Source organism: Mesoplodon densirostris, chromosome 6 (genome assembly GCF_025265405.1).
Source record: "Mesoplodon densirostris isolate mMesDen1 chromosome 6, mMesDen1 primary haplotype, whole genome shotgun sequence".
Taxonomy (NCBI): Eukaryota; Metazoa; Chordata; class Mammalia; order Artiodactyla; family Ziphiidae; genus Mesoplodon; species Mesoplodon densirostris.
The window spans coordinates 9,746,293-9,772,500 of NC_082666.1; the positions used below are offsets into that span (position 1 = coordinate 9,746,293).

Here is a 26,208-nt window from a genome sequence, read left to right on the forward strand (position 1 = left end):
GGATCATCTTCACTATCATTATTCTGAATTTTTTTTCTGGAAGGTTGCCTATCTCCACTTCATTTAGTTGTTTTTCTGCGGTTTTATCTTGTTCCTTCATCTGGTACATAGCCCTCTGCCTTTTCATCTTGTCTATCTTTCTGTGAATGTGGTTTTTGTTCCACAGGCTGCAGGATTGTAGTTCTTCTTGCTTCTGCTGTCTGCCCTCTGGTGGATTAAGCTATCTAAGAGGCTTGTGTAAGTTTCCTGATGGGAGGGACTGGTGGTGGGTAGAGCTGACTGTTGTTCTGGTGGACAGAGCTCAGTAAAATTTTAATTCACTTGACTGTTGATGGGTGGGGCTGGGTTCCCTCACTGTTGGTTGTTTGGCCTGAGGAAACCCAACACTGGAGCCTACCTGGGCTCTTTGGTGAGGCTAATGACAGACTCTGGGATGGCTCACGCCAAGGAGTACCTCCCAGAACTTCTGCTGCCAGTTTCCTTGTCCCCACGGTGAGACACAGCCAGCCCCTGCCTCTACAGGAGACCCTCCAACACTAGTAGGTAGGTCTGGTTCAGTCTCCCCTGGGGTCACTGCTCCTTCTCCTGGGTCCCGATGCACACACTACTTTGTGTGTGCCCTCCAAGAGTGGAGTCTCTGTTTCCTCCAGTCCTGTCAAAGTCCTGCAATAAATTTCCACTAGGCTTCAAAGTCTGTTTCTCTAGGAATTCCTTCTCCCGTTGCCAGACCCCCAGGTTGGGAAGCCTGACATGGGGCTCAGAACCTTCGGTCCAGTGGGTGGACTTCTGTGGTCTAAGTGTTCTCCAGTCTGTGAGTCACCCACCCAGCACTTATGGGATTTGATTTTACTGTGATTGCACCCCTCCTACCATCTCATTGTGGCTCCTCCTTTGTCTTTGGATGTGGGGTATCTTTTTTGGTGAGTTCCAGTGTCTTCCTGTCGACGATTATCCAGCAGCTAGTTGTGATCCTGGTGTTCTCGCAAGAGGGAGTGAGAGCACATACTTATACTCCTCCATCTTAGTTCCTCCCCCAGGTTTCAATATTTTCAAGTTACCTTTGTATAGGAACAACTTTTTTTTTAATTATTCTTTTTCTCAGCAGTTTCTTTTTTTAAAAAATAAATTTATTTATTTATTTTTGGCTGCAGTGGGTCTCCACTGCATGCAGACTTTCTCTATTAGTGGTGAGCAGGGGCTGCTCTTCGTTGCAGTGCATGGGCTTCTCACTGCAGTGGCTTCTCTTTTTGCGGAGCATGGGTTCTAGGTGCGTGGGCTTCAGTAGTTGTGGCTCGTGGGCTCTAGAGCGCAGGCTCAGTAGTCGTGGAGCACAGGCTTAGTTGCTCCGTGGCATGTGGGATCTTCCCTGACCAGGGCTTGAACCTGTGTTCCCTGCTTTGGCAGGTGGATTCTTAACCACTGCGCCACCAGGGAAGTCCCATGAACAACTTCTGAATTCTAAATTTTATTGTATTTCAGTATTATGTATATTTAAAACACTGTTTTTTCTATTTAGAAATTAGTTCATCTGTCTGGTCTGGAGTATTCTCTGCTTTCACTTCTAAACAACTTAAACAAAAGGATACTAATTAAAGGGGGGAAAGGGGTGGTGGTGGTGGTGGTGGGATGAACTGGGAGATTGGAATTTACATATATACACCAATATGTATAAAATGGATAACTAATAAGAGCCTGCTGTAGAAAAATAATAAAATAAAATTCAAATCATTAAATAAAAATAAAATTAAAAAGCAAAAAAAAGATACTAATTTAAAAGGCTAGCAACTGGACTTCCCTGGAGGTCCAGTGGTTAGGACTCTGCACTTCCACTGCAGGGGGCATAGGTTCGATCCCTGGTCAGCGAACTGAGACCCCACATGCTGCACAGTGTAGGAAAAAAAAAAGCTAGCAACTGATGTCTTCAATAATGAAAATTTTCACTATTGCTTTCACATCAGAGATGTGGGGGAAAAGGGAATGGTTGAGTGGAAATAACATTTTTAAGCATGAAAAAGGTACAAAGGAGAGGAAACTGTCACAATTTACACTGAATCTTCCACCGATTGCTGAAATTCTCCACTTGAAAGGCTGATCTGGGAGAAAAGAAGGTCATAAAGTCTGCTTTTTAGACAGAGAAATATGTCTATGTCTATATTATTTCTATCTCAAGCAATTACTAAAATATTTCCAAAACGAACAAAGCTATTTTTCTGTAGAAAACCAGTGAAATTAACATAGTAATTAACTTTTTTTTTTTTTTTTTTGCGGTATGCAGGCCTCTCACTGTTGTGGCGTCTCCCGTTGCAGAGCACAGGCTCTGGATGCGCAGGCTCAGCAGCCATGGCCCACGGGCCCAGCCTCTCCGCGGCATGTGGGATCCTCCTGGACCGGGGCACAAACCTGTGTCCCATGCATCGGCAGGCGGACTCTCAACCACTGCACCACCAGGGAAGCCCTAATTAACTATTTTTTTAAAAATCTGTAAATGGGATCCTAGCCTATTTTAGAAGTACAGCAAAGCCTCCCTAGTTCAGAATAGTCAGAAGGAAACGTCTCTCACTCATTACACAAGCATGTGTTAACAAATCCTATGTCACACACACAAGATGCTAGTATACCCAACGAAAAACTAGGATTATATTGATTTTCAAAAAATGTATATATTCTGTGTTATTCTCCAATGGTGAATATGTTATAGAAGTAAAAAAGAAAAGCAAGAAAAGGAGCGGAAGCATGAAACACCTTAATTTAAACTGGACCCACAAATATCTGAGTGCTAAGTCAGAGAGCTCTTGTGGGAGCAGGAAAACTAGACTTGGCATCATCAGCTGGTGTTCAGTACAAGCCCAATCCTTTCACTAATGTTCAGGGGAAATGCTCACACCAGAAAACATCCACTTGAAGTGAATATACTTTAAATTTCATCTTCCCTATCTGACCCAGCATATTATACTGTTCTTAGTATTTCAAGTGGCAGTGAGTACTACATAGCTCAGATAGTGATTTTTTTTTCTGATCTATGTGGTTTTTGTATTAATTGAACTATAGTTGATTTATATGTTCTTTTTCAGATTCTTTTCCATTATAGTTTATTACAAGATATTTAATATGGTTACCAGTGCTATACAGTAGGTGCTTGTGGTAGTAATGTTTTATATAGTGTATGTCTTCATAAACTGGTAGCCCAAATCAATTGTATTCCATTTCAAACTGAGCAAAAGGAATCAAGACATGCCACTATATCATAAGAGAGTGGCAATAACTATTAAATGAAATCTTAATTATAAATCTAAGATTGCTCTGGAGGTTCTATGGAAAGTAATGCCAAAATAAGAGCTAAAAATCATCTCAAACCCAGACCATATTCCCTTAAATAACAATGACTTAAAATACTGATATGATGCAGCCACTATGGAAAACATTGTGAAGATTCCTCAGAAAACTAAAAATAGAATTACCATATGATCCAGCAATCCCACTCCTGGGCATATACCCGGACAAAACTATAATTCAAAAAGATACACACACCCCTATGTTCACAGCAGCACTATTCACAATAGCCAAAACATGGAAATCACCTAAATGTCCATTGACGAATGAATAGAGAAGATGTGCTACATATATACAATGGAATACTACTCAGTCATAAAAAAGAATGAAATAATTCCATTTGAAGCAACGTGGATGCAACTAGAGATTATCATATTAAGTGAAGTAAGTCAGAAAGAGAAAGACAGGGACTTCCCTGGTAGTCCAGTGGCTAAGACTCTGCACTCCCAATGCAGGGGGCCCGGGGTTCAAGCCCTGGTCAGGGAACTAGAGCCCACATGCTGCAACTAAGAGTTCATGTGCCGCAAGTAAAAGATCCTGAGTACCGCAATGAAGACCCTGCATGTGGCAACGAAGATCCCGAGTGCCGCAAGTAAGACCCAATGCAGCCAAATAAATAAATAAATATTGAAAAAAAAAGAAAGAAAGAGAAAGACAAATACCATATGATATCACTTATATGTGGGATCTAAAATATGGCACAAATGAACCTATCTACAAAACAGAAATAGACTCACAGACACAGTGAACAGACTTGTGGTTGCCAAGGAGGAGGTGTGTGGGGGAGAGAAGGACTGGGAGTTTGGGATTAGCAGATGTAAACTATTATATATAGCATGGATAAACAGCAAGGTCCTACTATATAGCACAGGGAACTATATTCAATATCCTGTGATAAACCATAATGGAAAAGAATATAAAAAAAAGAATGTCTGTGTATACCTGAGTTAGTTTGCTGTACAGCAGAGACTGGCACAACATTGTAAATCAATTATACTTCAATAAAAATAAATAAATAAAAATAAAATTAAAATAAAATACTGATATGAAACTTTCACTGGAATGTGAAGGGGATCTTTTGAATCTTGAACTTCAAATATATAGGAGTATTTATTTAGAGGCTACTTTAAAATTATGTCATGTGACCTCAAGGGACCACTGAAATTTCTGGAAAGGGTCAGCTTTTCCTTAAGTGCCACTCCAAGAACTGGTTGGTGACCACCACATTTGCATGCTATAAAGAAATGTTATTCAAATGACAATCTATAAACAACAATATGAGTATTAAATAAATTGTATTTTAGAGCTAATTCCAATAGGATATACTTATTTTTTAAGGAGGTACAGTTGCTTGTTTAATTATTTGTCTCCAACCCTCAATCTAAAATACAAGTCTATCTGCCTAAAACTAAGTGTATTTTTGTTAGAAGATGACAGCTAACTTCAGGGGCACAATTTATTACAACAGACATTTAAAACAACAAAAACAAAAAAAGCAGGGATAGGCATGAACTTAATTCTTCTATTTAATGGATAACAAGAAAGAAAAGAAATCTTTGAGACCCAAATATCATAGCGTGGTTTTCAAGAAAGGACTTGGTGAATTCCTCAAAGCTTTCACCATAGAGCTATATTAAATTTCCTTTTGGCAACAAATAAATTGCTTTCTCACTGGTGGAAGCTTAGACCAGTCATCTAAATCAGGAAAGCAGAACTACATGCCGTACTGAAGAGTCACGTAAGTGTAAAACCACGTCTCTCCCCATGGCATGTTTATGTTTTTTCTATAGATTTCCACTAGGGCAGCGGGTGATTATCTTGATTCCTTGACATTTAGGATTAAAAGGAATTATCTAAGCTTTAACAGCTTACATAAAAAATGTGGAAATATCTATATTTTCTTTATATCTCCTTTGATGATGAAACATTTGGATATGAAATTTGATAAGAATGCCTTGAAGAGGAAATAGGGTTCCTATAATCAATGGGGAAACAAGACAGACCCATGGAGTCCTGTCGCACCTGTGACACTGTGATGCTGCATTTCTTGGCCAGCTCCTCTTTGGCTTCTTCACTGGGGTAGGGGTTGCTGAGGTGTGAGTAAAAGTATTCATTCAAGATTTCTGTGGCCTGTTTACTGAAGTTACGCCTTTTTCGTCTATGAAAGAACCAAAAAGAGAATTGCCGTTATAATCAACATTAACCAAAGAGGGATGTATTACTTAGGATCACACAAAAAAGTTAGCTTTCTGTTTTTAAACATTCTTAGGGTGTAATTTATCACCATGATATTGTAAAATATATTCTTGGCATCCTCCAGAGAACTATCCAACTCATGTGAAGATGTAGGATAACTAAGAAAAATACTAGAATGTGAAGCACAATTAACTTCATTCTTTAATTTGTTCAACAAATACTTATTGAGGATCTAATGTGTTCTAGATACGCAGTGAGGATTCAGTTGGAACAAAACAGATAAGGTCTATTAGGGAGCTCACGGGGATTAGAGGGTTAAGAGAGAGAGCAGAAGGTTAGGGGAAAGAAAAACATTAGACAAGCAACACGGAAATAAATAATTATAAATTACGGTAACCATGTCAAATATCATGAAGGAAAAGTATAAGGTATAATGAAAGTGTCTAAGAAGGAAACCTAACACAGATTACGGAGTCAGGAAAGGTTTCCTTGGAAGAGTGACATTTAATCTGAGGCCTGGAGAATGTGTTTAACTTAGTCAGACAAAGAGAAGAAGGAAGACGAATGAGCAGAGGGAATGGTCTTCAAACAGGAAAAAAGCTTGGGAAGTCCAAAGTGCTAGAGGAGGCTGGAGCACAGTAAAAACAGGGAATGTGTGAGATGAGTCTGGAAGGATGGACAACGGCCAGATTACACAGGCTTAGTGGACCCCATATGGATTTCTGAATTTTATTTTAAGTGCAATCGGAAGTATTAAAGGTTTTAAGTTTTACATTTTAAAAAGATTATTCTGACTACTGAGAATAGCTGAAGGAGGGGATGAAAGGAAAGGTAGAAATATTTAAGAAGACAACTACAATGGTCAAATTGAGAGATGATGGTAACTTGGCATAGGGAGAGAATAATGCAAATAAAAAGATTCAAGGTCAATTTGAAAGGTAAAAGCAATAGGACTTGATAATAAATTGGATGGGGGGGTGGGTGGGGAAGACAGAGAAGGAAGGTAAGGAAAAAGAAATACATCAAGGATTTCTGGATTTTTCTGCTTCAGCCAACTGCCTGGACTGAGGTATGGTTTGCTCAACAGGGAAAGAGTAGGGGAGGACAAATTCTTTGTTTTTACTGGGAGGGGGTGGCAGAATGTCAGAAGGTCAAGTATTTGTTGACAATTTATTTCAAATAGCAAAAATGTCATTTACATTTGGGTTTTATTTTGAAGATTTTAAAGAATTCCAGCCTGAAAATTAGCATTTGTCAGATTTCACTTTAAATTAAATTCTCCAGTAACTGGAAAACACTTTCCCCAAACAATTTTCTTAATATTGCCTTAAAAATAACCTTAATGATCTTAATTGTGATATCCTATACTCAGGAAAGACAACGTCAGTAGGCAGTTGTAAATGTGTATACCCTATGAGATTCTTCTAGTTAAAATGATGTCACTAACGTGGCAGGTTAAGTATGTGATCTATGTTTCAACATTCAGGGAGAGTCAAAGGAGCAAGAAATCTCGGTCTGATCAAAACATCTCAAGTTATGAGCCCTGAAACTTCTTAATTTCAATAATTTTTTGGAAGGTTAAACCATTGTTTCCTGAGGGATGAAGAATAGATTTAGGATCTATTTGGGAATAAAAATCAACAGGATTTGATGATGAATTGGATGGGGGAGGTGGTGAGGGAAGACAGATGAAAGAGAAGTACACCAAGAATAGCAATCAGCATTTTTGCAGGAGTCAGGCATTGCTTGACAAGAAAAACAAAGCCCTGACCTGGGGTACTTTGAAAAGGCACAGTCTGATGAGTGGGTAGCTGGGTGAGTAGCATGGAAAAGGTCTAGAATAGATACTGAAACTGTCAAACTTACAGATAATTACCTGGCCCACAGATAATGTTTGTTGAGACAACACAATAATGACCTGCTCATAAAAATCTAAGTTTCTGGCTTCTTATGAAAAATTGGAAGATCAGCCACACCAGGCCCACATCCTCAGAAGGCAACCACAGGCTAAAGCTAAGTGATGGCTGTCCCCTCAGACATGTACCCATCTGCCCTAATCCTCACTGCCCCTCATCCAGCCACTCCTCTCAAGTCCATTATATGTAAGTATGTGAGCTTGTGACTCAGTCTAAAACATGAAATCCACCAGCAAGACCGGGTACAGTGGAGCAGATCACACAAGGGCATTTCTTTGGAAAATGAGGACTTACGAAAGGGGGAATGAGCAGAAACATATTGGGAAAGCAGAAATAAGTTTGGCTCATTTATCGACCTTACCTAGGAGTGGTTTTAGAAAACATCAAAAAACCTCAGAGAACAAATTTATGGGCAGAACAGAATACCTCACCCCAGACAGTCTGGCTGCATTTAAACTATGGCACTTCTACTAGAAGAGTAGAGAGACCTACACAAATTTATTCCTAACTGTTCTGCACCGGTACATACTTCGGCTTGTCCAATTACCAAGAAAATGTGAGTATGGCTTTACAAAAAGCCAGAGTGAGCAAGGGAATCATATATCTGAATGAGCATGTTTGCCTAGAGCAGAAAAACCGTGCCTTCTCAGTGCAGAGGGCTTGCTAAGAGGCACTACAAGAATAGATGGAAGCAAAGCTCAGTATTTGCATTCACTTGAAGGCGTAAGAGAGAACTCGGTCTTATACTTCATTTATTTTTTAGAAAAACATTCTCTAGAAAATGCCCATTAAGCATTTCCCCTAAGTTTCATTCCCCCCAAGTTTCATTCCCCCCAGGGTTCACCACACTCTAAATGGCTATGCCTCAGGCCAGTGTGCAGTGGTGCATCAGTCCCAGGGCTGTGTCCCATCAGCATCACAACATTACTGATGGCAATCTCTGTGGGAGAAGGGGTTCTGCTCCAAGCTCTGCCACCTTCTCACCCTGGCTCTGCTCACTCTGGCTTGTTAACTTACTTTCTCTTCTTGGAAGAAAAATAAATCATTTAGGTGTGTACATTATGAATGCAGGTATGTTTAAAAAAAAGAGCATGCAGTTGATAAGAATGGGAAAGTATCCACAGGAATAAGGATAGCAATTGTGTTAGAAAAGATTCCTTTCTGAAGAAAGTACTTTTAAATATCTTTGTTACGTAATGCTTTAATTAAAATGCTCAACATTGACAATTTAAAAATGTTTTTTGTTTTCTGATGCTACTTCCTTAACTCTTTGAGCTATTATAAGTAGTAAGTGGAAATATTCATTCATCTGGTTCATCAACAAATTATTTTTCTGCAGCCTACTATGTGTAAGACACTTGCTGGAATTATGGGGAATCTAAACTTGTAAGACTTGGCCATTGCTTTCAATGACAATGCGACTTACTCGGGAAGAGAAGAAATGATCCTGAAAAACTGCAATAAAGGCAGTCTGAATGAAGTTCGGTCTGGAAAATTGTATAAACATAGTATCAGTGTTTAAGAGATGGCAACGACAAGTCCAGTGGAGTGCTTAAAGTAGGCTTCCTAAAAAGGGAGCATTTAGGCCAGGCGTGAAAGGCTGAGCAAGGTCTCACTAATGCAACAAACATGAGCACCAGCTCTGTTCCAGGTTCCATGCTACACACCCTCACAGATGACAATTAATTACTGGTGATCAAGTTGGGGAAATGGTTGGGACAACAGGGTTTGCTGTGGAAGGCTGGAGGTGGAGGTTGAGGGGTGGTGGTGGAAGAGGTGGTTAGGCAGAAGAAAAGAATTCTCATCAGAGGAAACAGATGAGACCAAGAGGTATTGCACTTTGGATTAAACACAGGAAAGAACAATTTAGTGATATATTAAGAGCACTAAAAATGTTCACATTTTGATCTAATAATACCATTTCTGAGAATTAATCCTTAGGAAATAATTCTAAAGATCAAAAAGGTTGAATGCATAAAGATTTTCACTGGAAGACTAATTCCAATAAAAATCTGTCTAAAATAGTACCTTCCCTCCATCATTTTCTCTCCCTTTACCTTCCTTTTATTTTTCCTCATAGCACTTACCATTCTATCACATTTCATTACATTATTGAACAGAATACTACAGCATATTTGTTCACTTGTTTATTGTCTGTTTCCCCAAATAGAATGTAAACTCAATTGGGGCGAGTATGTTAACCTATTTTGTTTACCTTTATAGCCTCAGCACAAATAAATATTTGTAGAAGGAAAGAAGAAAGGAATTGGAAGGAAGGAAGAAGTTATCATGGAAATTAATAGGGAAAAATAAATGCTCAAAAATGAAGAAATGGCTAAGTTAATTATTTATCATATATCCATCTGGTAGACTTCAACAACTAACATTTAAAATAGGAGTTTATACTATATGAAAAATGTTTACCTATTCATGGTAAATGTTTTAAAAAGCAAACCAAATTATGCATATTGTACCATCACAGAGAACATTAAAAAAAAAAAAAAAAGGACCACAAACCAGAAAGAAATATACTAAAATGTTCACAGTGACTTTTTTTCCATTGGGTGGTAAAAAAAGTGATTGTCTTTTATCCCTCATCCTTCTATTCTATACATTTTACAACGTTTCCATAGTGACCTTGGTATTTTTTAAATAGGAAAAATATAAAATAAAACTTAAATCTTAACAACAACAAAAAAGTAATTTGGGCGGGGGCAGGTCACATAAGGCCTCAAATGCCAGGTTAAGTAGTGTGCATGTGAGTTACCCAGCATTGAAAAGCTGCTATGGGGCTTCCCTGGTGGCGCAGTGGTTGAGAGTCCGCCTGCCGATGCAGGAGACGCGGGTTCGTGTCCCGGTCCGGGAAGATCCCACATGCCGCGGAGCGGCTGGGCCCGTGAGCCATGGCCGTTGAGCCTGCGCGTCCGGAGCCTGTGCTCCGCAACGGGAGGGGCCGCAACAGTGAGAGGCCCGCGTACCGCAAAAAAAAAAAAAAAGAAAAGCTGCTATGGCTTTTAAGTAAAGCAATTAGGGCATCATAAGAGGGCCATGGAGGATGAGTGGGAGAAGAGTAAGACTGGAATCAGGGAGAATAGTGGGAAGTTACTGTGGTAGTCTAGGTACAAAAGGATGAACGTGAACTGAGCAGTGCAAGTATGGATGGAAAAAAAGAGGTAGAATGAGAAATGTTGAAAACAAAGCACTGGTGAGTTCTAATGACTAATTCAGTATGGAAGAAGGAGGAACCAAAGGCGATACAGGGCTTGGCTTAACCAGGAGAACGGGAGTATAATCAGGTGGCATATGTTTCCTTATTCGGCTCTAAGGAAGAGCTCTGGCATGAAGATTGTTCCTCACATCTTGTTTTCCAGTTGAGATGCTAACTTATTTTCTTTAATATTGTAAAATTTGGATGATAATCTCTGCGAGATTCCAAGGGAGAGAAAACAAAACAAAATAGAAACCCCTTTCCAACGCTGAAGATTGATTGCAAGCTTTAGCAATGCTCAAGAGGCATCCCTGCAGAGGCTGCATACAGTAGGAACTTGACAGTTCCTCTGTTATGTCACCTAGTAGGTCTAACACACCATATACAATTTATTACCTAATTCCTGTGAAACTTGGTGACAGCTTCAGATAAAAGGGAAATATGTATCCTTACAGGGGAAACTCACAGGCTTTCTTCTTGATTTGGAAAAACAGAGTTTGGGGTTTTGTGGTAACTATAATACCACTTCCTTCTTAGGAATATCAGTATCTTCCAAGTATCTTTTTTCTAATATGCACAAGCAACGTTACATCAGGAAATTCTTAGAAAACAAACCTGCATTAAAACAAAGTTACATACTGAACATTATCCTTAAAAATACTTTTTAGCATCAGAATTGAAAGAAAGGCTATGTATTACTAAGTCATTAGTAGCGGCACTAATCCTATTTGTTTCCTGAGTCACCAAATTGGCAGCTAATAGCACTACCACCCCCAGACAAGAAGAGGCTTGACAGTGCAGGCACCATGAGGTGAATTACCTGTCCAATGTAGAGAAGAGCTCTTATAGCCAAATTAAAGAAGAATCTAAGACCAATTGGCCAGGATTACAGAAAATAATACACAAAGAGTGAAAAGAAAAATTTTAAAAAGCCATGCAATAGATTTGTGGCCTCACATACCTGGCATCAAGGAACCTTGATCTTAAAATCATAACTGCTTCACAAGTGCTTTGTTTGAGCTGCATCTGAATGGAACTAAATTTTCGATGGATGATGCCCACCATTCTTTCAATCTCTTTTGGGGAAATGGGACGTGTTCTACTCTGCTCTCGGAGAAGGTTCATCACGTGTGTAGTGAATTCATTACATGCCTGTAAGGGGAAAAAAATCACTCCTTAGGAATCTGGTATTTTGTATTATCACACCCAGACATTAACTCATCTGAATTTCTACCTCATTTGCAGTTGCCAATGGCATTATGCAGTAGGTAGGGTAAAATGAAAACTGAGACACTTGTGAAATGGCAGTGATAGTTAGATGGGGAGCAAGAATTCTGAAACTATGAATGGCCAGGCATGCAAGGGAAGCACAGCACTCAACTGCCCTTCCCACCACCCTTGTCCCTGTTCCAAGATGAGGTTTTCCCACTGGAGGATGCTCTCTACCAACTGCTATATGTAAGTACAAATATATGTTAACTGTTAATACTAAGCACCTCCTATTTTCTTTGGGGTTTTACATTTATTCCACAAATGTTTACTGAAGCACTATGAAGTTCAAACTCCTCCAAGAGCGATTAAGAACACATAAATGAGCAAGATGTGGACCTGACTTTCAGTGCAATAAAATATATAAAAAACGAATTCTTAAACAAGGAAGACCATGTAAAGTATCACAGGAAAATATGAATAAGTGCTTCCTAAGTTCCAAGGAGGAAGTATTCTCATCTGGAAGCAGAGATCACTTCATGGCAAAAGTGACTTAGGGCTTTAAAGAATGGGTAAGATTTTTGAAAGGTGGAAATCAAGAGGAATTCCAGGCACAAGAAAATATCCTGGAAATCATGGTATGTAGCAAGTCCAGAGGGACAGAGAGAATACGTAAAGAAGAGGAAATTCAGATTTGCACTAGCGTGTAAAGGGCCTCTGATACCATGCCAATGTCCTAGTATAATTTAGCTGCGGTGTGGGCCTTACTTGTGGATATACGCCATTCCTAAAACATGGGTAAAGCAGCTCAGCTCCTCAGGGGAGGGGCAGCAGGAAAATAAGGATGAGATTTGGGTCTCAAACTTTTTAGTTAACAATCCTCAGTCCCTGTCTCTTTCAGCCCACCTATATTCTTTAGATCTATAATACCACATAACTGGGCCTACACAGAAATCCAGTATTGCCTTGGTAAATAAAGCATCTGTCTGTATCTCTGGATAAAAAGAACATCTTCTGGCATTTTTGTTTAAAAAAAAGACAGGAGATTCTGCACCTTACTGCACAGATGCCCTTAGCAGGGTGAGCAGACAGAACAATCATTGATCATGGCAAGATGCATTCTGAAGATATAATAATGTCCACTTCCCTACAGATATCCTGAACATATAGCAAATGATGGTTTTTCTAACTGCTCATTAGAGAACTAACCTTTTAAGTACACTGGGTGTTTTAGTTACTTTAAGCTTTTATGGAGCTTTTATATAAATATTTCTAAGGTGAGGTAAAATGAGTCTGGCTTACCAAAGTTTTTTTTTAAATATGTTTAAGTCTTAAGAATTTTAAAATTCCTTGTGAGTGGTGACTCTGGGATTCTTCAGAGTATAGATCTGTGCAACACACACAGTAGGCATCCAATAAACATCTATGGATTGGTGGGGTTTTGTATTACAATTCAAGAGTAATGTTGATTAATATCTGTAAATACATTATCCCTGAACCTTTGTAAGTGAAGGATTTTTAACCTGCAGTCCATGGATAGGTTTAGAATGTCCATGACTCCCTGAAATCTTATTCAACTTGTGTGCACATCTGTCTTTCCCGAGGGGACAAGCAGTGAGGTTTTTGTTTGTTTTCGTTTCAGATTCTCAGCCAGTCTATAATTTTAAAAGGCTAAGAATTACTGTCCTAGGTTATGGCACAGTAAAACATTAAGGAACTTTGCAGCTCTAAAACCAGAAGTTCTTTCCATCTTTAAAGAAACCATAATAAAGAAAAGTAAATTTAAGATTTTCCCCACTATATTGTCAACTTAAACTATTTTGTGCCAAGCTGAAAATAGGTGGTCACCCTGTCAAGAAATACATGTACAGATCTTTTTTTCTTGTACAATACTTTCCCTAAAGAGATGTTCACATAATTTCAAATTACATAATTTAATAAACACTGGCCCTCAGTTTTCTTATTAGTAAAATGAAGGAAAGTAAACTAGAACAGCAAACTGGAATCAGCAAGTTCTGAAAGAGACTTCTACAGCTAGTTCCAAAAAATGTTAATACAGTATGTTTGGGAAATGTGGGGTTAACCAAAACTTTAAATGCTTTTTTTTTTTGAGGGGGGTGGGGGCAGGATTCCTCAGTACTTCCAGTATGCCAATATGCATCATAAATCTTCAAAGGAGAATGGTATATCCAACTTTTCCCAAATAAATTTGGTCACAAAACCTCTTTTCTCTAGAGCAGTGCTGTCTAAAAGAAATACATTGTGAGCCACATATGAAAAAAAATATGGGGGGTCATTTAATGATTTTTCTACTGCACTGATTATTTTCCAAATGTGTTTTATTTTTCTCATATGAAATGTAAAATTTTTCTAGTAGCCACATTAAAAAGTAAGAATCAGGTGAAATTAATTTTAATAATATATTTTATTTAACCCAATATATGAAAAGTATTAACATTTCAACACATAATCAAGATCTTTAGATAACTGTTAATATGTTACATTCTTTTTTTCATACACTTTGAAAACCAGTATATATTTACATTTACAGCACATCTCGGTCCAGATTAGCTAGATTTCAAGGGCTCAATAGCTACATATGACTAGTGGCAACCGTATTGGACAGCACAGCTCTACAGCATCTTGTGGACCAATGTACTAAGTAAGAAAAACTCTTTGGGAAACAGTATACTTAGTAATCTTTGATGTTTCTTTTTTATTCTTCATCACCATGCAGTCACACAAACCCACAAAAAAAAGGCAGTTTCACTTAGGAATGTCCTTGATGAAGCAAGAGAAATCATTCATTTTATTACATCTCAATCCTTGACTACGACTTTAATATTCTGTGTGATAAAATTGGAAACACACCAAAAGCACTTCAATTGCTTATCAAAGGATGGCTGTCTTGAGAAAAAACACTTGTGTGATAGTTTAAGTTGTGAGCCGATGCTGTCTTTTTCATGGAACACCATTTTTATTTGAAAGCGAAATCAACAAATTATTATAATTATTCAGACTTGGGTATTTTGCAGATATTTTCTCAAAAATGAACCAAGCAAGCCTGTCACATCAAGGAAAACAGCTGACAATAGTTGTGCCAATGATGAAATTTGACTTTTCAAGTGAAAATTATAATTTTGGAAAACTTGCATCCACTACCTTGAGCTTGATAGTTCCCTAGTAGACTTTCTGATTAATTTGGTGTTGATATTAATATGATATTTTGATATTATATAATGTAAAGTGTTAACATTAGAAGATGTACATAACTCAGCGAAACAATATTTTCCAAATGATCAAAGCATTATGTTACAAAAAAATGCATAGGTAGAAGATCCATTCAAAGTGCACACTAGACCAAGTTTAAAGGAATTTAAAGGATTTTTTTTTAAGGAATTCCTTTAAAGGAATAAAGGATTTTAAAGGAAGGGAGTACAAAAAGTTGATATGATTTCAGACTCATTATAACTAACCTTTAAGACAATACAACTTGTCAAGTTTTGGTATAATATCAGAGAAAAGTATCCATAATTATCAGAAAGGCTATTAATACGCTCCTCCCTTTTCCAATGACATCTTTGTGCGAGGCCAGGTGTTCTTCATATACTTCAACCACATGACAGGAGACTGACCGTAGAAGCACATATAACAATCCAGGTGACTTCTTTTAAGCCCAACATTAAAAAGTTTTGCAAAAATGTAAAAGCAGTGCCACTCGTCTCACTAAATGTTGAGGGTTTTTTGTTTTTTTGCAAACACAGGCTTTTAAAAATATTATAGTGAATAGATAATAGTTTATTATTGTTTCTTAAATAAATACTTTTATTTTTTCACAGTTTTAACTTCTATTATAATAAATGTTGATAGATATAATGCACTGAACAAAAGCTCTTAGGGGATCTCCAATAATTTTTAAGAATTCAAGTCCTGGGCTTCCCTGGTGGCGCAGTGGTTAAGAATCCGCCTGCCAATGCAGGGGACATGGGTTCGAGCCCTGGTCCAGGAAGATCCCACATGCCGTGGAGCAACTAAGCCCGTGCACCACAACTACTGAGCCTGCGCTCTAGAGCCCATGAGCCACAACTACTGAAGCCCGCGTGCCTAGAGTCCATGCTCTGCAACAAGAAAAACTACCACAGTGGGAAGCCCGCACACCGCAATGAAGAGTAGCCCCTGCTCTCTGCAACTAGAGAAAGCCTGAGTGCAGCAACGAAGACCCAACGCAGCCAAAAATAAATAAATTAAATAAATAAAATTTAAAAAAAAAGAATTTAAGTCCTAAGACCAAAAAGTTTGAGAACTAGCTGTACTGGAGTATTTCTAATTTGCACATGTAATAATGCTAATTCCTACAAACCTAGCTCACACATTATGGTAACATATATCTATGACAGAGTGTATGTCTTGATAAATAATTCAAGACTCCTGTGTGTGATACCTGAGGGTTTTTGTTTTTTGTTTGTTTGTTTGTTTCAGCTTTCCTCTGGCTCTCAGTTTTTCTCTGGCTATATTTTAACCTCTTCAGAATGAATGTTTGCCTATCGTTTCTAAGAAGCAGCCACAGGCTTGTGTGAAAAATAAGTGTTAAAAGCAAAAAGTTTCTGCCTCTAAAAACTCATAATTTCCTAAAACGTTTGCTGAATGTCTCACAACTTATTAAGTGAAGTCATCTATGAATGCAAATGCTGATTAGCAATTTGGCAATAGCCCAACATTCACAGAATTCACATAGCTTTTCTTTAAACCAGTAGTTCATACATGATTAATTAGAACATCTCATTTATGTAGTGTGCACTTTAGCTCATTACTCTAAGTAAAATTCGTTAAGTATTTACATTTAGATAATTAAAATCCGGGTACACCCTTAAGAAAGATGCATACACTTTAGGCAAAGTGATTTTTTTCCTTTATACCACTGAAAGTAAATTACAGACTCATTTACAGCATCATGTGTACCAGTTTCAGAGCAGAGCACAGTACTGCCTCATCTCCGGATCCTTAAAAGATATACATTTTTTAAACACATAAATGCAGTAAGAATGATCAAATGATTGCAGAGTTGTTTTGAAGGGCCACCCAACCACACACTAGCATCGATGCTGTTTAAAATGTAAGATGCTCACTTCAAACATTTATCATATCCTCTGTCATACCTACAAGACTATATTATTAAAATAGACATTGGAAAAAATTTTCATTGCCTTATTATTTTTCCAAGTAAAATTGTCAGTTAAGAATTTTCTGGTCAATGTCCACAATACAAATGTAGAAACAACTTGGTTAACTGGGAGATTTAGGAAAGAAGAGTTTTGATTCCTTGAATTTTCTGATTTATGAGTAATGGCAAAAACCTCTTTTTCTCTTAATCCAGCTGTTGAAAATTATCTAGGATGCATTGTTTTACATCCTAGATAATTTCTGTTTACAATGTAACAAAAATATATGTTTTGTTTAAAACATACATTGTAATAACATAAAGTCAACATAAAGTGTGGAATGCTTCATCTGATAAAAAATATTTTCAACCAATTCTTATTATGAGCCTTTCTCTCCTTGCCATTTGTTCCTTTCTCCTTAAAAATACAAACCAAGTAATATAATGCAGGATTTGAAATATCTGGATATTTTATAATGTTGTCAATGATATTTGTTAGCTAGTAAAACTATATCCTCGATATCTATATGTATTTGGATTTACACTCAAAATTAGTTTTCAGGGTTTTGTTTGTTTTGTGGTGATGCTTTTTTCGGTGGTGAATTCAAGATTCAACCCCTTTCTTGCCTGTAAGTTCACATCATTGAACATAAAAATGTAAAATCAGATGGTGAGCAAGCACTTATTTTTGAGGAAGTTTTAAAATGGTTCATGATCAAATCTAAAAACTGAACTGGCCTTTTGTAACCATCTAGAGAAGCTGATTCCAGACAACAGATCATAACACTCTCTATGCTAAAAATCCACTCTTCAAAGAAAGAATAAATCTCTATTAAAACCTGATGATTCTCAAATTTGCAAGCATCCGTTTTCTAGATGTCTTTATAACCTTGCAAGTAACTCTAGTCCAGTATTATAGATTTTGTATTTATGTAATGCTTATTAAATCAACAAATTATTCTTGTTTTAGGATAAGAGTCAACATTGAAAGATACTTTCTAAGCCAACTAGAATGAGACCAATATGCCTAAGAAACAGCTGCAAAGATGAAATATCTATCTTTTTTTTAATCAGAGTATAGTTGGTTTACAATGTTGTGTTAGTTTCTGTTGTACAGTAAAGTGAATCAGTTATACACATACATATAACCACTTTTTTAGATTCTATAGTACCTCAACAAGTCTCAATGTAATCACGTGGTTTATGGACCTATCTCATGAGGGTTCTGTAAGGATTATATTATATAATACATGTTAAGTTCTTTGAAGAATCTGGAACACAATTAACACTTAATAAATGGCAGTTATTGTTGAAAATAGAAATGACAATTTTATGAAATTCATATTGTGTATGTCATTCTGCAAGTAAGTCCCTACTCTGATTACCTAATTATAGTTGTGTCTTCCCATTGCCAGAATAAATACAAACACTGCTTCCAAAGAAATAGAAAAAAAAAAAGTATTCAAATATAAAACAGTTCATTCAATTCAAATCAAGTTTGTGGTCAAAGATACATTTGGTACAAAGAGCCAATAGACTAGAAACTTGGAGAAAAGAAGGGAACACTCAAACACTCCTTCCAGCCAAGGAAAGACGCAGCATGAATGCCGACAAGAAGTAAAACCCTTCTCTTGGAGCAATGAATGACAAAGTCTTGCTTGGGAAAATGAAATATAAAGTTTACATCAGATAGTACCCTTTTACCTTTCCTGCTTTTTTTTTTTTTTTTTTTTGCTATTAAGAAAATAGCAAAATGGGATTAGGAGTTTGTGGGTTACGCAATCTCTAATGTAATAACATCAGTATTTTAAAACCTGATTAAAAAAAAATTCTTTACAAGCAAAGGAGATCTTGCCAGCAAATATAAACACACAATGTTGAGAGCCTCAAAAAAGCACAAGGCCATGCCTTTAAGTGGTTTAGGCTGCACACTCATTCTCCATTCCCCCTGCAATCCCCTGTAATCTGAAAGTCCTCTATTAGCTAAACAGTACCTAACTGGTCTTGAGCACATTGAGTGTACATGCGTGGCTCCAGTGCTTTACCTGATTTGAGGTGAATTCAAAAGACATCTGCGAACTCAGAAAGCAGGTTCCCAGATGGTTGGGGGAGGGTTGGGACCCTTACAACACTTTTGCCTTCAGCAAAAATGTATTTCAATATAATTATAGGAGATAGCTTTCAATATGTCATCTCTATTATAGCAGCTGTAAATTATGAAGTGAATTGCTTGTGTACAAGCACTTCTTCTGGTACAAGCAAAGTGGGAGAGCTGCATAAGGCATGATATATATCTTTTCTTTTTTAACTGAGAACAAGTCTCTAAGTCAAATTTCATTTGCAAAAACCAATGTATCCATTTTCCTTTGGTAGAGAGGTAGAGGAAACAAGACCCTCAATTCTTTAAAACAGGCTTCCCAGGACCCTTGGCTCAAGTTCATTAGGAATTCACCTATTCTAATAGTCGGGCCTTTAATCATAAGAGCGTATTTGAAAGATACAGTAAAAACATTTTTCAAAACTTGTAGCTAGTCCCATCCCATAGTTCAGGATGCCATATAAGCCTCCATTGCCTGGCTGCCTTTGGGTCTCATAATTATATGGGGATCCCGTGTGTACAAAATAAAAAATTTGTTTTCCTCCTTTTAAAACAAAAAACTTGTAGCTAATCAACAAGAAGACAAGGAAGCAACCAGGTCTTCCTCCCAGCTAAAGAGGAAGGCAGTGCAACCAAGACAAAAGCATTACAACACAGTAGCTGCAAGCTTTGAAAAATTATCATATTCCTCTTGGTTGTCAGGATCAACAAAAGTAAAATAGTTTTGGTTTTCCTTTTAGGTGATAGTAATATTCAAGAATCTTACTTTAATATATATTCTATGCCTAATATTTCAAAAGCATTTATAAGTGAATCTAGATGGTTCCCATTAAGAAGCATTACATCTGAGCCTATGTAATGTAAACACATGATCAAAGGACATTTTCTGGAGAAAAAAAAAAAGGACAGGATTTTAAAAAACAGTACCATTCCTAAAACATACACAGAAAGCTGAGCCTTGCAGCTTGGATTTAATTTTGCTCTAACTGTAGCTCTAGTCTGCTTAGCTTTGTAAATGTGGCTGCGTTTATAAGGTACTTTAATTTACTGCAGTGGTGGTGTTTGTTAATTTTATGGCAATCTAAATCTAAACAGGCTTCAGATACATTTTCATTACAGCTTCATTGCAAAACACAGTGGAGTGAACAGCTCTAAAATTCTAATGTTGTTTATTTCTTTTAGTAAAAGACTCAACACAATTTTCTGACAAAGCCTTAACATATATGTTCTTCCTATTTACTAATAAGCTTTCTGTCACTCAAAGTACCCATGTTCATGTACTTTTAGGAGGAAAAATATAATGTCTGTAAAGTGATTAAAATAGTTGTTTATTTTTCCATCTCTACTCTGATCCTATCCCAAATGCAATCCAACATGGGCAAAAAAGAGAAAAATCAGAAAGTATCTGAATTACTCGCAAACTGTAATTGTTAAAAACAAGATAAGAGACCCAAAAGGGAGTCACTTTTGCTATGCCCCAAGTTTCAGCATCTCCTAGGAATGTAATCTTAAACCAGTCAATCTGGAACTACTGGGCCAGCACCCGTGAGGTCATCTGCCTGACAGACTCTGCCAGGACCTAAGGGAAGGCGATCTTGCCACAACCGACCCTCTTTTTCGCTAGTACCACTTCCTCGTCCCGCTCTTGTCTGCCTGTAAGAGTCTTTCATTTCGTACAGCTCCTGGGAACTCCTTTCTATGTGCTAGATGAGATGCTGGTCAATTCATGAATCGCTGAATGAAGCTAATAAGATCTTTAAAATTTACTCAGTTGTATTTTATTCTTTAACATACATAAGTAGCAGCATAATTCAATGGAAAAAGAAGGCATATTGTCAGAAACTGATTTCAAAACCTGATTCTGACACTAACTAGATGTGTGACACTGGACAAATTACTTCACCTAAGTCTCATTTTCTCATCTGTAAAATGTAAATTATAATGCCACCATCTAGTTTAGAAATGCCACCCCTTCATCTCACTTAGTTCTTCGTAGCCCTTCTAGTAACTCCAAAGTATATCCCTGAAAGTTCTATCCCAGATAAAGCCCTGTATCCCAAACATATGAAAAGAAAAGATCATCTTATGTCAACTCACTGATCAGAACAAACTTAGGAACTACAGACAGAAGAGCAATAAAAGCCAGCTTCAAAGACAGCTAAAGAGAACTAAATGCTGCTATGTTCTTTCTAAAACAATTCAGAACCTACAGGAGAAAAATTGTAAACTAAATTTCTGTTGAATCAGCCAACTAGTCATGATACTTTATTTGTCCATAATACTGCATAGATTTCATATTAATATATCTATATTTTTCCTTCTGAAAGTGTTAAAAATGAGAAAGGAAATATACATTCAGTGGTTTTTTATTAGGCTACTGAACATATCTAGAAATAAGATTCATGATTACATTTTAAATGTTTGATATTTAAAACAAAAATACATACTGTAGATTAGTCTATGAAGAACTTGTGTGCACAGTGTATTTTTAAAGCAAACAAAACAAAACAAAAACCTTGGTGAAAATGACTGAGGCCAGTTTCACCCAACTTCCAACAGGGCTGAAGGGAGAAAATAAGGAGGCTGGTGTGAAGAAACATGGCAGAAGATAGTAAGGAATCACCTTAATTTCTCAGCTAAAAAGATGAGCCATTTGACCCCTAATACTATAGATCTTTCCATGCAAGGTGACTCATAGTATTTATTTAGTAAGTACGTACAGATGTATTTAACGTAAAGTTATGCAATTAGGGTTATACTACAAATTAGTTGTTTTCTACTGTTTATGCTCAGGGCAACCTTTTCAACCATGACTTATTTTGTTTACTCTCAATTATTCATATGTCAAATCAGAAAGCTCAATTTTTTTCATATATATACACAAGACCACTTTTCCAAAATTCTTATTTGCATATCTTCTCCCAAAAATTATTCCTATGAATGAGACTAGAGATACAGTATGAGATCCCAGAAAGCCTACTCAGAAAAAAGATAATGTCTTATAATATTAATTTATATTGTATTTTAACATAAAGCTACATAAATCTTTCTACCATTCCTCAAAACACACTCACCTCTGGGACAGAATCCAGCATTTTTTTAATAATACCACATCCAGAATATTAGAGAAGGCAATGAAAATAATAACATATACAACTGAAACTTTACAGGGAACTTAGAAGAAAAATCAATATTAAAACTGACCAGGGCATCACACTAAGGTGTTTGGACTTTAATAAATGCCTGACTACATAGTGAAGTATTTATGGGTGAAATGACATGATGCCTAGGACTTATTTTAAAATACTCTACCCACCCACCCCCCAAAAAAAGAGTGGGGGCAAGGGGAGATAGACAAAATAAGATTGACAAAATGTTGATAACTATTTACCTGGATGATGAATATCTAGGCAGTTCCTTATTTTAGGTTGAACTCTATAAAAATGCCAATATACAACTGTTTATGACCTAAAAACTTGTTAATTTCATAGCATTCAGCTTAATATTTTCTTTATTTTGGGCACATTTAAACATTTCCATAATAATTTTTTTTTAATTATCTTTCAGTGAGAATTCCTCAAACTAAGCAGGTTTTTAAACGAACAACTAAAATATGTTTAAAATGAACCACCAACATTTTACCTGGATCACTGGATCTAAGACTTACTTATTTTTCCCCACATTTTAACATCTCTGAAGTTTGGAAGCATTTTACTATCAATGGCATGTTATACTTCAATTGGGCAGTTAATTTTTTCTTGGTGGTGGTACATAACACCATGATACGGCTTAAAATCAAATATACCTTAGATTCAAAGAAGTATAGTTAATATAATTGCTGAGAATAGCATTTTTAATGCATACTTTCTTTCTAATCAGGAATTTAGCACACAATGCCTAGTGTCCCCTGCCCCAGGAAACCTGTAATTATCTTGGGAGGTCTCCTCAAAGAGAAAGGCCAGAACCTGCTTACTTTGTGAAGTTAGCTCCCTTCCTTTAGCCTGGCATAATCCTGAAGAATTAATTCCTAGGAGGATTCTGTAGCTCACCGCATAGCAGGCAGAGCTCACTATGCAATGCTTCCCTTTAAAAGTTGTTATAATAGCTATGAACGAGGCCAGTGCATAACTGTTAATGATATAGAGCTTTAACGAGCACCAAGCAATGAGGTTAGAGGGGAAGGATGGCTGCAGGTGTGGTAGTAAGGGCATGTAAATGTGAGGAATGAGTAAAACAAGTCGATGGGATAAAACAGGTTTAGCTTCACCTCTGAAATTGCAAAGGGACTTCATTTCATGAACCCAACAATTCACTTGGATTTTTGCATTGACCTTATTTATTCTGCTCTTTCTGTTAACACCTACCCCTCACAGCCCTCAGAATTAGTTAGCGCAGTCTGTCAGAAGAGCAACAGAGGGTTTGTGTAGGACTATGAGAGTGGCGGCTGCTGACCTGTTCATATTTCTCCAGTTCTGTGTGATAGATTTGTCTGATCTGGGTCAATTTGGCTCTGTAATCTGAGTGTTCAATAGAGTTATCTGAAGAACCTCCAGAGGCTGCCGCGGCTGCAGCTGCTGCCGCCGATCCCCCACCTTTCTCAGGACCTGAAACCCCTTCTGCCAAAAGCATATTGTCCAGTCTCATTAGCTGGGGATCGGGAGGGTCCTCCTCCTGGGCTCCTCTGATGCTGAGACCTTCAAGGAAGAGAGAGAGAGACAGAGAGAAGAAGCGAGAAACAGGACAAACATTGTGAGTATTTTATTTATTTGAGTAAATGATCAAACAACATCAGTGCACTACAATTCATTCTGAGAATTTCATTGCTCGCATTTTATCAATAAGCATAAGTAAGTATGAAAATTCTTCTGTGAAATTTCCAGTATGACCCTCTCTCAATATATCCCATATTGGATCCTTGGAAAAAAGTAACCCTGGCTTCTCAGAATATTCTAACAGCCAATCTTCCCAGTTTTAGATGATTTAAGCAAAAATGGAAAGGGGTAAAAAATTCAAGATTTTGAGAAAGAAAAAAAATAATTCCAAGGATATAAAACAAACTCATCAAAAGGTAGTTATTTTGTTTCTCCATACAGTTGGAAAAACAGAATTTAAAATCCCATAACTGGGGCTTCCCTGGTGGCGCAGTGGTTGAGAGTCCGCCTGCCGATACAGGGGACACGGGTTTGTGCCCCGGTCCAGGAGGATCCCACATGCCGCGAAGTGGCTGGGCCTGTGAGCCGTGGCCGCTGAGCCTGCACGTCCGGAGCCTGTGCTCCACACAACAGGAGAGGCCACAGCAGTGAGAGGCCCGCGTACCGCAAAAAAAAAAAATCCCATAATTAATTCACAAGCTATATCCAAAAATTAGAATATAAACAGGATTAGATGGGCTTTTCCATCATGTAATTTCAGGGAGAGAAGAGAAATACATACATTATAAGGGTAAATTAGCTATGCTTTAAATATATATATTATTAAATAAATTTGTTAAGCAACTGCCAGCAAACTATAAAACCAGGACACTACATACAGTATTGAAAATATACCATCAACATGGCAATACAGTGCTGGACACAGTAGTCTCAATCTAATTTTGCTTTTAAATCAAGAACTTCCTAAGTGATGCCCAGTCAGCAACCTCATCTGAGTACTATAGATCACAGCTGACAATTCATAGGTTTAATCAGGTCACAGGCTTTCTGCCAAGATGTTTTCAACAACACAGAAGACAAAGTTTTAAAGTAATTATCTGGTATAAAAAGCGGTGGAGTCATGACAGCTCAAAATCAGCATTTTCATTAATGTGTAACATAATCTAAAATATCCCAGCCCAATTAACCTCCGTAAATCTGTTTAAAAGCAGGTTCCCCATACTAGTTACAAGGCATCTTGGGGAAGGCGGGGGAAGGAAGTTGGCATTTTGCAGGTCTGCATTTGGTGTCTGCCTTTTGCGTCTGTGCCTGTTGTTGTTTATCCACAGTGGTGCACACTCTGCGTCTAGTGTAACTTAACATGACAGTAACATCTATAAGCTGCCAAGTACTCAACTGAGCACCAGCTCTGCGATTTTTATATGCTAACCTAAAACAACCATCAGTTCTTTTTAAGAACAGATTTCATTCCTAGATGCCCTGAATTATACCCACAGCATGACAGAGCTCTTGGTTGCCTTAACTCAGATGAACAACTTTAATATCCTCCCTCAAAACACTTTAAAGCTGTCACTTTCACTTAAAAATATACTTCAGAATAATTTCAACTGGGTAATAAAACTAACTCACAATAATTTAAAATTATATCTGTTGCCTATTCAGAGGTAAATAAATAAAGTTTGAAAACCACAACATACTAAGACAATAAATTCATTTAGGGAACCAAAAAGTTAGATAACTCTCTTAAATAAGATAAAATTGGTATCAACACATTGCTGATAATTAAAGATAGACAAACGTGTATTTGCTATTTCTTCTAGATCTAGAAGAAACTGCCAAATATTGGCTACATTAGTATTTTTAATTTAGCATCTTTGATTTTCTTCCCTTCACTTTGTTAGATCTTAAAATCTGATGGCCTAGAATCTCATGGCCTAGAATGCTTGTAGTTCCACATACCAAGTTTTCTGTGCATTTGGCATGAAGTAAGGACTCATGAGCAACATCTTATCTTGTACTTTGGACTCTGTTTCATTTTTATATTATTTGTTTGGGAGTTCCTTAACTTTCTCCTTTTTAGACTAAATTTTTGCTCACATTTTTGTATTTGTTGTTTCTTTTTTGTATTTACAGATATTGATGTTTCTCCTGAGAATGTATTTTTTTAATCTACCTTCAAGGTTCTTCCGGGTTTCTAGTTTTCCCCTTGTACTTATACATATTGATCTTTTCCTTATGGACATTGGTGAGGTTCTGTAATAGTAAATCAACATACATAGTCAAAGTTATTACACTCCCCTGAACAGTGTGGCAAACAAGAAAAGATGCTCAATGACTAATACACAAGGAAATAGACTATAAGGAAGATAGAAGAAGGAAATTTGTCAGGAAGAAATGCAAAGGACACAAAGTAATCTCCCATCTATAGCTCTTTTATACGT

At 37.2% G+C, this 26,208-nt stretch overlaps 1 protein-coding gene across 2 annotated transcripts in view; it reads right to left on the reverse strand.

Annotated features, from left to right (window-relative positions):
* PBX3 (PBX homeobox 3) overlaps window positions 1–26,208 on the reverse strand; it is a 239,490-nt gene that overhangs the window by 42,925 nt on the left and 170,357 nt on the right. For both annotated transcript variants that reach the window (XM_060101302.1, XM_060101303.1), the window contains exons 3-5: window positions 23,568–23,809; window positions 11,612–11,802; window positions 5,353–5,488 (exon numbers count right to left, since the gene is read on the reverse strand). In XM_060101302.1, the coding sequence (XP_059957285.1) occupies window positions 5,353–5,488; window positions 11,612–11,802; window positions 23,568–23,809 (569 nt within the window). The remainder of the gene's footprint in view (window positions 1–5,352; window positions 5,489–11,611; window positions 11,803–23,567; window positions 23,810–26,208) is intronic.